Below are 12,692 nucleotides of genomic sequence, written 5' to 3' on the forward strand. Positions count from 1 at the left end.
GATCTCTCTGTGAAAACAGGTGTTTGGGTGTAATTGGTGCCTAATCTAGGGTCTAGGAGGGAACCCCAGATTTCTTTCTTTTTGATTTTCTTTCTTTCTTGGATTTATTTGTTTTAGGATAGTTTGCCTGAATATTATGTGATATATTTTGTAAATTAAAACTTAGTACCGTAGGTAATAAACTTGATGAATTTCTTGCACCTTAAAGTGAAATTAGAGGAAAAGAAAATGTATACATGTGTACAAAGGGGAAATTGTGCTGAGGTGAGAGACCTGGGCGCACACCCCGTGGTCTGTAAGGAAGGCAAGTTGGTCTAGAAGGTCTCAGCCCCCACATTTACTTTCTAGTGGCTTTACTTAGTGATCGTTAAAGACTTTGGCTCTTCTGGGTGTGACACCAAGGCTTTGCTGAGTGCTGAGTGTAGGTTATACTACAAGGCTTGTTCCCACCCCAGGATAGTACTGGCTTCCCAGAGACCACACACTCAGAGCTATCAGTATCCAGAACCTTGACAGTCTCACCTTCAAATTCACATTTGCTCATTTGCTACTGACTAGACAGGTCATCTGGGGAAAGCTGTCTCATCTTTTTGTGTCCCCTTTCTGTACCCATGAAATAAAAGAAGAGAAACAAGAAAGGGTATTACTCGAATGACTGTTAAATGCTCAAATGAGTATTAAATACATTTACATATGAGGACACATTTAAAAAGATTAGGTTTTCAAGATGGTAGCTATTATTATTTTTCTAACCAATGAATTCATGGTCATAATTCTATTGTCTTTCTTACAATAAGAATAAAAGTTACTTTTCAACTATGAAACACATTTTTCATAAAGTAAAGATCGGATATAGTGCCATTGACAGAGAAGTGTCTGAGATACGGAACTTCCATTTCCTGCCCTTCAACTGGGGTCTGGTGAGACTTTAACCGTTACTCAGAGTTGTCTACATGTTTTACATTTCTGTTGGAGTCATCCCCCTGTCTCCTGTGTCATGATATTAGACACGGAACAGCACGGGAAATCAAGGATATTGAAACACATTCTCGTAAAGAGCACTGAGGTATTTTCAGGATGAAGGCTCTGTGGCTAGGAATTGATACAGTGAGGGATCGAAAGCTCCAACCAAGCATGAGGATAGCACAAGCTGAAACCTAGAAACAGATTCTCAACGGTTGTTTTCACAAGCCCAGGGCTTACAGCACCGGGGGACCTGCCTGGTAGCTCTGTAGAGGCCCTGAGACACTAGCTGTGACCCACTTCAGCATGTGTGAGAGGTTGTAGTCAGGGAATGGAGTGTGCCTCCTCTTGTCATCTTACAGCCCAGGAGCTCGAGGCAGAAAGGCGTGCGGGTGGAGGACTCAAAGGGCTCTATTCAGTTGCTCTTGTTGACAGCAGATTTTTCTGCACAAAGAATGATAGTGAAATGATGAAATGAAACTCTTGAATCTTTGCCAGGGCCTTAGTAACTGGAATTTAAAAAAGGAATGTCTTAATTTGATTCTTAGGATAAAGAAGGTGGTTTTATGGTGAGAGACTCCAGTCAACCAGGCTTGTACACGGTCTCCCTTTACACAAAGTTTGGGGGGTAAGTAGTTACGCTCTGGCGTTTCTAGTGGTTGCTTTTGTTGTTCCCTTTATGTGTGAGCGTGTGGCATGTGCAGGTTGGGAATGTGTGTGTCTAGGTGTGTTCACCTGTGTGTGTGTGTGTGTGTGTGTGTGTGTGTGTGTGTGTGTGTGTAGACGAGACCTTGGCTTCCCAATATCTTCCTCAATGGTTTCTCCATCTTATTTATTTTAATTTTTCAACCAGGGTTTCTCATTGAACCTGGAGTTTTCCTGCTGGCTAGACTAGCTGACCAGTGGGCTCTTGGGACCAGTCTGTCTCTTCCCACTGTTCAACCCTGCAGAGCACTGAAGTTCCAGCCACATGCCGTGGCATCTAGGTTTTATAGGAGCGCTGGGGACCTGAATTCCTGTCCTTACACTTTCATAGCAGGCAGTTCATCTGCTGAGCTATGTACTTAAGCCTCATATTTTTTTCTTTTAATTCAGTGTTTTGATAGGAACCTTCTATGTTGCTTGTATGTGTGTTCCTAACTTTCAAATAGGAATTTTCAGCATTAGAAAAAAAATTGAAATCTTTAGTTCTAAAACCTGACTATTTTATGTACTTTTTTGTCTCCAGAAATTTCCCTGTATTGTATGTATGTATGTATGTATGTATGTATGTATTGAGAATAGCTATGGAAGATTTAGTAACATTCGTTGGATAATTATTGTGCCCTGAGCTACACACAAAGGATGCTACATCGAGAGAGTAGGCCTTAGTAGCTTAACAAGGGCCACAGACCAAGGGCCACGGGCCGGCCTATATGCAGTCATGGGAGTATAAAAGTGTGGGGGAGGGACTGTTACCGAGACACATTTCAGTTATTCCTGAGTGACATCTAAGCTGAGACTTGATAGCAAGACAGGAAAATCCTGAGTGAAGGGAGAGAGAGAGAGAGAGAGAGAGAGAGAGAGAGAGAGAGAGAGAGAAGAGAGAGTTGCTGACTCAGGAGTGAGAGGAGAGGATGACGTCAGAGAAGCACAGGGAATGTCTGAGGTGAATGTAGAAAGACAGATTGACAGGATGAAGGGAGGAGGGTCGCCCATGATGGACTTAGAAGCTGACTCCAGGTCACCTCAGGGCCAAGGAACCCAAGCTCCACCCTAAGGGCATCATCTCGGAAGCATTTGAATGCACGAGTGCCTAGAGATCTGTATTCTACAGAGATACCTACAGTGGGCAGGATCCCTGCTTAAGTCTTTGAGAAGGGCAAGTGTTCTAGGCACTGCAGGTCTAGGTCTCTGCAGGACAGAAACGAACAGCAAATTGAAGTCCCACGGCTGCTGGCATGATGGTTCATGTCCTCATCCCGATTCCTATGCCAGCAGCCGAGTTATTATTATGACCACTTTCAAGACCACTCATTGATGTGAGTCCAAAAGCTTAGGGCACAGGAAAAGTAATATTTGTGTCAGGAATAGAAAGGAGATCCTACAGAGATTGCCCTATAGATAACGTCTACAAACGAAGTTCTGTTATTACTACCTGGATGGTTGAAGTTAGCCCTCTGCTCCCAGAAATAAGACTCTGACTCAAAGTATATTTAAAAATACCATGGCCATATAGCTATGGTCTTCTCTGACTAGAATCATAATTTAAGATAACCCTTTATTTTAACCTACATTCTGCCACATGGCTGGTTACCCGTGCTCAGGTGCTGTACATATGTCTGTCTCATTACATCGTCCCCAGGTAGATCTCCTGCCTGGCTCTCTCCCAACATAGCATAGCTTTGGTCCAGCAATTTTAAGTCATTAAGAGTATAGATTGGTCCAAGTTAGCAGCCCCTTTTCCACTTGGGCCTGTTTTATTTTGACCTCTCTCATAGAGGATTTGTAATGCTATCACAACCATAGAACTCATAACCACCTTTACTTTGATTACTTAAAACAATTAAAACCAGCAGCAATAACTATTATTATTATCTATTGAGGCAGGATTTTTCTGTGTAGCTTGGATTGACTTGGATTTGCTCTGTAGATAAGGCTGGCCTCAAACTCACAAGGAACCTATGTGTCCCTGCCTTTGCCTCCCTGGATTTATTTATCTGTTATCCTTGTACCCTTGAAAACATTTATATCAATTCTCATTTCATTCTCCCTTCTCTGGAGATTAATATCTGTGTGGATAAATATACCATTACTGGATGTAATCTATTGTTTTATTTTGCCTCGTTAATAGAGAAGGCTCATCGGGTTTCAGGCATTATCACATAAAGGAAACAGCAACCTCCCCAAAGAAGTATTACCTGTCAGAGAAGCATGCTTTCGGGTCCATTCCTGAGATTGTTGAATATCACAAGCACAATGCAGCAGGTGAGAAAGCTATGAGGACTCGTTTTCAATGGTAGTGACCATATATTCAGGTATTGTGATAGAGTCTTCAAAAGGTAGATTTTTTTTTGTAGTTATCTCTAAACTGTGACTGATGTAAAATTATTGCATAATAAGAACATTCTGTATCCAAAGAAAAACCAGAAAGTGTAACAGATTTCATAGAACACTATGTTTTCATCACAGGACTCCAGGTCTTTAATGTTGGTGAGTATTTCCACCTCTGTGCTTTTTAGCCTTGGCACTAAACTAAAATTCCGAGATGTGCCTACTTTAAGAGCAACCTAGGAGGCTGAGTTTGGAAGATCGTGTGAGTCAGAGAGTTCAGGGCCAGTCTGGGCAACTTAAGGAAGCCCTCTCCCCCATCTCATCAAATAAACGTAAAAAATGTGTGTAGAGAGGTCATAGATGCTTTCAGATGAGCCAGGGGTTCAGTTTATGCTAAAGCTTTCCAAGAAACAGAGTGCATACACTTTGCAATTCATAATGAGGTTATGTCCTGATAAAAGCAGCATAAACTAAAGATGCCTTCAGTTGAAAGTGTATTCAATATCGCCAATCTACAGGGAACCCTGGCTTTGTCACATGGTACTCTGTAGAGTACCAGGGCGTGAGCCTCCTGGTCACATGACTGGCTGGGAGCACTGTAGCTCATAACATCTGGAAGGTATCCTGTCTTCTTACAACACTAGCCTAGGAGAAGAACACAATTCACTGTCTCCAGCAAAGTTCTAGCTTAAGAAGGATGATTTTCATGGAACGCATATTGCTTTGGTCCCATGCTAAAGGTGACAGACTAAAAGGTTAACCACTGAAGGTTACAATCAGACAGCATGTCCCACAGGCTCTTTTCAGCAGCTTGAATCTGTGTTACACACAACATCAAACAGACAGCAAAAAAATAAGGCTTCTGAAGCAGGTTTCCAGCCTTCTGTACTTTAAGAGTGTAAACAGCTGGTGTATCCAATAGCCAGGTGTTTAATTTCACTTGTGGAAAATTGACTTATTAGTCAAAGGCCCTCTATACAATGTCTGTTGCTGTTCTCTGAGGTCATTTACTATTTTACATATACAGAGCATAGGAAGAGTTATTGAGATGTAATTTATACACCATGAAATTCATCCATTTAAAACACAGGGTTCAATGCTTCTTAGAATGCTTACAGTGTGCCAACGGTCACATCGCCATAATCTAATTTTGTGAACACTGTCGTTATCTCCCAAATAAATCTTGTATCCATTAGCAGTCGCCCCAGGCAACCAATAACCTACTTTCTTTCTTAGTAGATTTGTCTGTTCTAAACAGTTCATGGAAATATCAATTAATACTGTGGCTGGGGTTTTTTTTTTGTTTGTTTTGGCACATTGCAATATTTTTACATTTGTCCATTCCTTGTTGAAATAATCAGAAAAGATAAAAATGATCAAGGCCTGACACATGCGAATTGTACATAAATTATTATGCTGAAACTTGGTAATATTTGCACAAGTGTTAGCGGTACCCAGTCCAGTTAGAAATCTGTGTTGAAGTTTTAAATTATTCCCAGTGTCAGTGTAATGGTGCTAAATGTGGAGACAGACAATTCGCCCTCTAGCTTGCAGTCTTGGAAGCTGTCTTAACACACCTACCTTAACAAGGTTTCTCCTTTATCTGTGGAAACAGGGATGCAGCCTGGGTCTGCACAAGCTCCAGATTCGGTGATACTAGAGGAAAGGCTGCTGGGGATTTGAGGCAGTGGAAATCCCTAGGGTTTAGTTGTTGTTGTTGTTTTGTTGCTGTTGTTGTTTTGCTTTGCTTTGCCTATTTTGTTTTGTTTTCTATGATGGACTCACTGAGCATATCCTTGTGTGTTCTGCTCAAGTCTGACCTGTTCCAGGAAAGAAGTCTTGAGGAAGTTGAAGTTGTAAGGCAGGCTAGCAGTCAGAGAAGGTGTTCACTCCTTTTTATTGAGGATAACAATCTTGTATTCATTTGTTGTCATGGAAGAAGGGTTTCCTTTCTTTCGGCATTACTCATCTATGAGTGGGTTTGCTGGATTTTCCGAAATTCTGTGCTCAATACTTGAGCAATTAAGCCAGGCATGGTGGCATGCACCTTTAATCCCTGTGCTCAGGAGACAGAAGCAGGGGAATCTCTGAGTTTGAGACAGCTGGTCTATAGATTGAGTTCCTGAATAGTCAGGGCCACATAAAGAATCCTGTCTGGAAAACCAATAAAATAAAACAAACAGACAAAAACCAAAACCGAAAATCCAATCAAAACAAAAACAAAAAACAAAAAACAAAAACAACTTGATAAATTAATTCTTAACAGTTTTTCAAAAAACTTTTTTATAACCTTATTCTGATAGTCTCTTATTCTTATTGTATTTCTTTTCCTATTCTTTGTATTCTCTTACATGTTTAAATTTTTACCACTATCTTAATTTATTTAGCTGACATGTATTTAGTGCCTGTTTCATATAAGAATCCAAGCCTTTGAAGAGAGTACAATGAACATTAAGTGGTGATAAATCCAGATGAACGCATGGTCATAAAGTACAAAATGTGCTGTATAGAAGAAATACAGCCCTATCTGGGTACTCCAGGAAGAGGGCCCCCATTTCTTCTTTGGGACTTTAAGCAACTTAAATGATTTGACTTATGTCACTGATTTCCAGTGGCTGATAATCCTCACCCCAGATTATAGTGCTACAGTCAGGAAAACTGAGTTATATCAGGCGAATTGCTTTAATTTTTAGCAGACTAATAAAATTCTCTTTCATAGTTCAGATCTTATATCGAAAAAGATCACGAACTCACTGATAATAAGCGTTGGAAATCTTTTAATATCCTTTATGATATTGGAGGAGAGAGGAAGCTAGCCTTGCACCAGATAAACACTGTATTAAAAAGGCAATGTATAGAACGGTTGGAAGCTCACTGTGGAGTGTCATATTTATATGAAGAGGAGGCTTCAATAATAAGTGAATGGTGTTTCCTGTGCCTTTCTTGTTTAGAATTTGACAGAGTAGAATGATTAAAATAAAATCCAGCTGCAATCATCTCTTTCAATTTTAGGGCTTGTCACCAGGCTGCGGTACCCAGTTAGTACAAAGGGGAAGAACGCGCCAACTACTGCCGGCTTCAGCTACGGTAAGACTCCCTTTGTAGCTTCACTGGGGACTTTCCTTCTAAAAGAAGACAAATGCATACATGTAGAATTCAACTCAGGGGAACTGTAGCCAGAATTCTAGAGTGCAAGCCTAGGTCCCAGCAGCCCTGACAGCCTCAGCTCTTCTACCTGTCTCACAGTTCCAGCTAAGGATGAAGAGTGGTGAGAAGCAGAGAGAGGCTCAATCACTATGCATTACAGGAGGAGGGACTGAAGGAAATGTCTCCCAAGTACGCACATCAAAGGCTGTGGCAGAGAAAGACTAGGGGCCAGTCAGACCAAGTGTGGCTTGGTTGATAATTATCTCAGATCTAGTCCTGCAAGGTGGTCTGAAGAAGTCTTTATTGCCTGTGGGGACAATCTGGTTCTAAAGAGTTGATTGCTCTTACTCTAGGATGCAGCCTTGCCATTGTGAGTCATTACCTGTACCTGTACCTGTACCTGTACCTGTACCTGTACCTGTACCTGGTGGGCTGTTGGCCCTTGGGGGATATGGTTATTTGTGGAATCCGAGGTAGACTATAGGTTTAGGACAGCTCTTAGAGACATTTAGTGTAATATCTTCAGAGTATCCAGAATAGGGTGTTATAAACCTTTAAAATGCCTCGGTTAGTCCTACCTCTCTGTGCCTTCATCCATGGTGTGTGTGTGGGGTAAGTTAGCTAGCAGCAGGTCTTACATAGATGATCTTTGACTAATTAACATGCTGCCATGTGCAAGTATGTGACCAGAAGTAAATGAAACAGGTGCAAACAGAGGCAGAGATGCCAGCCTTTCACTCTGCCGGAGTTGCCCCTGGAACCCAGTTAGGAGGAATCAGTGGTTTTAGCCAAGGAATTCTCTGGGTGCAAGTTTTACAATTGTTTTTAATGCATCCATAGAATGGGTTTTTAGATGATTATACTTTATAGTAACACTAGATTTTCTGTTTTCATCATTATTTATAAAAGCTTTACATAGGTTAAAAACTAAATCTGTCACTGCTAAAAATAGTTGTCTTTGTGGTGGACCTCACTGGCTATGCAGCCTGGGTGTCTGGGTACAGGCTGCAATTCTGTTCTGTGTCTTGTAGTAGTTACTACTGTGTTATTCAGGGCTGTGGGGTTGGTCTCTTTCTCGCAGATTTAGGCTGTTTCCTTTGTCAAGGCATCCTTTCCTTGTCTGTCTTACAGATAAGTGGGAGATTAACCCATCAGAGCTGACCTTTATGAGGGAGCTGGGAAGTGGGCTGTTTGGCGTGGTGAGATTGGGCAAGTGGCGAGCCCAGTACAAAGTAGCCATCAAAGCTATTCGAGAAGGCGCCATGTGTGAGGAGGATTTCATAGAGGAAGCTAAAGTCATGATGTAAGTTTCTATTATTATTTTTCTTCGTCTTATGCGTATGGGTGTTTTTGACTGCATGTATGTCTGTGCACCATGTATACACAGTACCTGCAGAGGCCAGAAGAGGGCATCAGTTCCCCCTGGGACTGGAATTATAGGTGGTTGTAAGCCATCATGTGGGTGCTAAGGATCGAACTTAGGTCCTCTGGAAGAGCAACCAGTGTTCTTATCCACTGAGTCCTTTCCCCAGCCCCCATGATGTAAGTTTCTAGCTTCTACCAGCTCCCCTCATTTGTATTAAAAATTGGCCCTACCCAGCACATATGCCTGCTGGTTTGTTTACCTGTGGTAACTCTGTGTGTCTGTTGTGGTCCCCAGGAAGCTAACACACCCCAAGCTGGTACAGCTCTATGGCGTATGCACCCAGCAGAAGCCCATTTACATTGTCACCGAGTTCATGGAACGGGGCTGCCTACTGAATTTCCTCCGACAGAGACAAGGCCATTTCAGCAGAGATGTGCTGCTCAGCATGTGCCAGGATGTGTGTGAGGGGATGGAGTACCTGGAGAGAAACAGCTTCATCCACAGAGACCTGGTAACCAGAGATCCCCTGGCCTCGAACTCCCCGTGGCTTCCTACACCCTGGCTGGATTCCATTGTCCCCGTTGGGTTACACAGTGAGCTGTGTTGTATTAGTTCCCTGTTTTGTCGTTAACAAGATTTCATTATTTTCAAACTTGGTAAATTTCAATCACTTGATAATTTCAAAGGAAAAGACTTTTATTAAATCTAATAGCGCACAGACTTATTATCTCCAAGCAAGTTTCCGTGAATTAATTATTGGAGCTCTGGTTGATTCCCAGGAGATAGCTAGTCATAGCAGATTTATTCAATGTTATTGTGTTATAGATAAGAATGTTAGCTTCGGGGAAGTGAAAGCCGATTGCCTATTGTGAGAAATGAGGAAGTCAGGATTAGCCTTGACCTTCAGACCAAGTCTCAGCTCTTTCTGCTTTACACACTGAACAAAAAGGGCCAGAGAAATCCTGAGGAATTGTCATTATCTCTCAACTAAGAAGGAATTCTGGGAGTTTTTCATTACTTCTGAAAATACTAGGAAGAAAAAACAAAAAACCCCAACCCTGTTCTAAAGGGCTGTGGCGGAGAGGCTTCTCAGTTCCCTCCCCTCCCCTCTGATCTTCTCTCCCTTCTGTGTTCCCTCCCAGCCATTCTCCACAAGTAACAACACTGTAACAAGTAACAACACTGTAACTGTAACAAGTAACACTGTAACTATAACAAGTAACACTGTAACTATAACAAGTGACATGTAACACTGTAACTATAACAAGTAACAAGTAACACTGTAACTATAACAAGTAACTGTACAATTGTCTACCTTGATTATCCCACCAAACCATCAGGATTCACACTGTGTCCACCCTCTTTTAGCTTTAGCTGCTTGTGATAGAGTGTGGATCCGTTTCCTTCGGTGCAGGAACAGCAGGGTGTTCTGTTGTAACATCACCTGACACAGGCCTTGCTTTTGTACCATAAACTCGTTTGATGAGGAGGTGGATGTTATTCCTATCTGCAGTGTACAGGCAAAGGAAGTGAGTGGAACTGGATAAAATATCATCAGTCGTCAGGGAGATGGTGGAGGAGTTTGTACCCAGAGCTTGGCTTTAGAGTCAGTATTGCAACTCCAATGTCATCTCTAGATTTAAAGCATAATAATGAATTGAGGATTTGTCAAGGTGACCTGATCTCCTCAGTGTGTTGTTGGCTAGTCCTAATCCATCCTATAAATTGGATTTGCAATGTGCCCTTCATTGTTTGGCTCACAACACCATGTTAACGTTCATAGCATATAATAGAGGCAACGGGCTTTGTAAAGTAGATGTGACATATAACATTAGCTTTGATGATTATGTGTCTCTATGACAATGACTAATTGTCATATTGAAACTCATGAATTAAGCATCATCCTAGTTTTGTCCTTGTAGAATGGATACAGACTGAATATTTTCATGACTCTTACACTTGTCCTTGCAGAATTCATTTTCTTGAAAGTGAGGTGTTTTTGTTGGGGGGGGGTGTGGAGGCTATGATACTGATATGAAACCCTGGATTGGTTTTAACACTCTTTAAAGTATTAATCCTACCAGGTGAGAATAAGATTACTAACATAAATTTTGAGCCAAATTTGAAGCAAAGGAAGCTTTATTAAATACCGACCAGGATGATGGACACTAACCAAGTCCATTCCCATGATTCCCAGAGAATGGCTGCTAATTACATCAGTCCAGTGCTTATAAAGGCAAGCCCATAAGGCTATGGACTTTTGACTTCATCCAATCAGGGGCAAGCATATATCCTAGCATACTTCCCAGCTACATACTTTCTCCTTACAAGTAACCAAGTGCATCCTGTGCATCTGGGACAAGCAACCTTGGTTACAGAAATGAGAACACATGGCTTGTCTTACATGGACATCAGTCCTCAGCATTCCAGAAGTTTCTGTCCTTGGGCAAGTGAAGCTTACAGGTTAAAGACACTTTTATTTTATAAATCTTTTAAACACAGCAATTTGAAACTTAAAACATAACAAAAGGAAGTCTGATGTGTCTTTCCCCTGGGTAAAGTGTTTCATGGGCTTGCAAGTGACAGCACTGTGGCTGTCCTCCTGGGAGGTGCAGATAATTCAAGAAATGGGCACTAACTGTCACTTGAGAGAGGCCCTTAAATGTGCTTAGAGAAAAGGAAGTTGCCACACAGGAAAAAGTAAGCATCTGAAGAGTGAGGAGAAACCTTGTCCCATCGGTTGGGGTGTTAAAAATACCTTTTTCTTGCTTCTGAGAAGCACTGTGTCATTCTACCAAATAATTGTATTGATTCATATAACTGTCAAGAATAGACCAAAACCCCAAAAAACATATGTTTGTGTTTTAACAGCTGAGTATATTATGTCTTAATATATTAGAAACTTCATACACAATAAAGCAGACCCTGCGTTTGTTTACACATGGCCATTTGAGGCTGCTGGCCACCTTTTGGCTGTTGAGGTGACCACTCTCAGGTTACTGGTCATTATGATGATTGTGTGTTTCTACTGTTACCTAGAGAGAATTCATCTTTAATCTAGATTAAAGACTTCAAGAGATGTTGTCACCATCAGTGATAAAATCACATAGTAACACAGTCTACCAACAATAGGCCTGGACCAGGAAGAAGGTTGGAATGTCCTTTGGTCCTCATTAAGTGTGATGTTGGTAAAGACTGTCATAATGCCTTGTGACATTTCTAATCAATCTTTCTCCAGGTTGTGTCAGATTTATGTTGGATGTACCTTCTGTAGGGATGTAAACAGTTTATATGGACACATTTACATTTTCTTCTGATGTGGACTGTATTATATTTAGTAGAAATTGAACTACTGTTGTTCCTTTATTGCAGGGCCTTTTAATAAATGTAACATCATCATGTTGTTTTCCAGGCTGCCAGAAATTGTCTAGTGAACGAAGCAGGAGTCGTCAAAGTGTCTGATTTTGGAATGGCCAGGTATGGCTGAGTACGGTGTGCTTTTAGGTGACAGTCTCATTATTTTTGAATAATTACTGAGTGTAGGAAGGCCTTGGGAGATAGCCCAGTAGGTAAATTGCTTGCCTCCTAAATCTGAGAACCTGAGTTTGACCAGAATGCAGGAAAAACATCCAGAAATGGTGGCTCATGCTTTGTAATCCCAGAAATGAGAAGGCAGAGACTGGTGGATCCCTGGGGCTCTCTGGCTAGGCAGCCTAGATTAATTGATGAACTCTAAACCATTGAGAAGAACCCGATTCAAAACAGGCAGACAGCGTTCCTGACCATACCATCCAGGGTTGCCTCTGTCCTCTCTATGTACCTACAGCCCCACAAGCTAGCCCTCCCCAAACTGAAACAAAAACTCGGGCCCTGGTTTTGTAATCTAGTGCTTAGAGATGGAAGCGGGAGAATCAGGCTTTCAGAGTCATTCCTGGCTATATACCAAGTGTGAGGCCAGCCTGGCCTTCATGAGACCATGCCTTTAAAAAATTAGTGTGGGAATAATTTGCACCAATAAAGCAATAAGGAAATCTCTTCAACTGTTACAAGGTTAAATGAGACTACATATTGTGACATTAGTGATTGTCTCCACTAGATGGCAGTAGAGCCTATTAAATCTCAATATCTCTCTCTCTCTCTCTCTCTCTCTCTCTCTCTCTCTCTCTCTCTCTCTCTCTCTCTC

At 41.6% G+C, this 12,692-nt stretch overlaps 1 protein-coding gene across 4 annotated transcripts in view; it reads left to right on the forward strand.

Annotated features, from left to right (window-relative positions):
* Positions 1 to 12,692, forward strand: part of Tec (tec protein tyrosine kinase) — a 110,430-nt gene that overhangs the window by 93,707 nt on the left and 4,031 nt on the right. For all 4 annotated transcript variants that reach the window (XM_028780728.1, XM_028780727.1, XM_028780729.1 and 1 more), the window contains 6 exons: positions 1,512 to 1,591; positions 3,797 to 3,930; positions 7,009 to 7,083; positions 8,275 to 8,446; positions 8,804 to 9,020; positions 11,922 to 11,986. In XM_028780728.1, the coding sequence (XP_028636561.1) occupies positions 1,512 to 1,591; positions 3,797 to 3,930; positions 7,009 to 7,083; positions 8,275 to 8,446; positions 8,804 to 9,020; positions 11,922 to 11,986 (743 nt within the window). The remainder of the gene's footprint in view (positions 1 to 1,511; positions 1,592 to 3,796; positions 3,931 to 7,008; positions 7,084 to 8,274; positions 8,447 to 8,803; positions 9,021 to 11,921; positions 11,987 to 12,692) is intronic.

The sequence above is a fragment of the Grammomys surdaster genome, unplaced genomic scaffold (assembly GCF_004785775.1).
Source record: "Grammomys surdaster isolate TR1022 unplaced genomic scaffold, NIH_TR_1.0 372, whole genome shotgun sequence".
Classification (NCBI taxonomy): Eukaryota; Metazoa; Chordata; class Mammalia; order Rodentia; family Muridae; genus Grammomys; species Grammomys surdaster.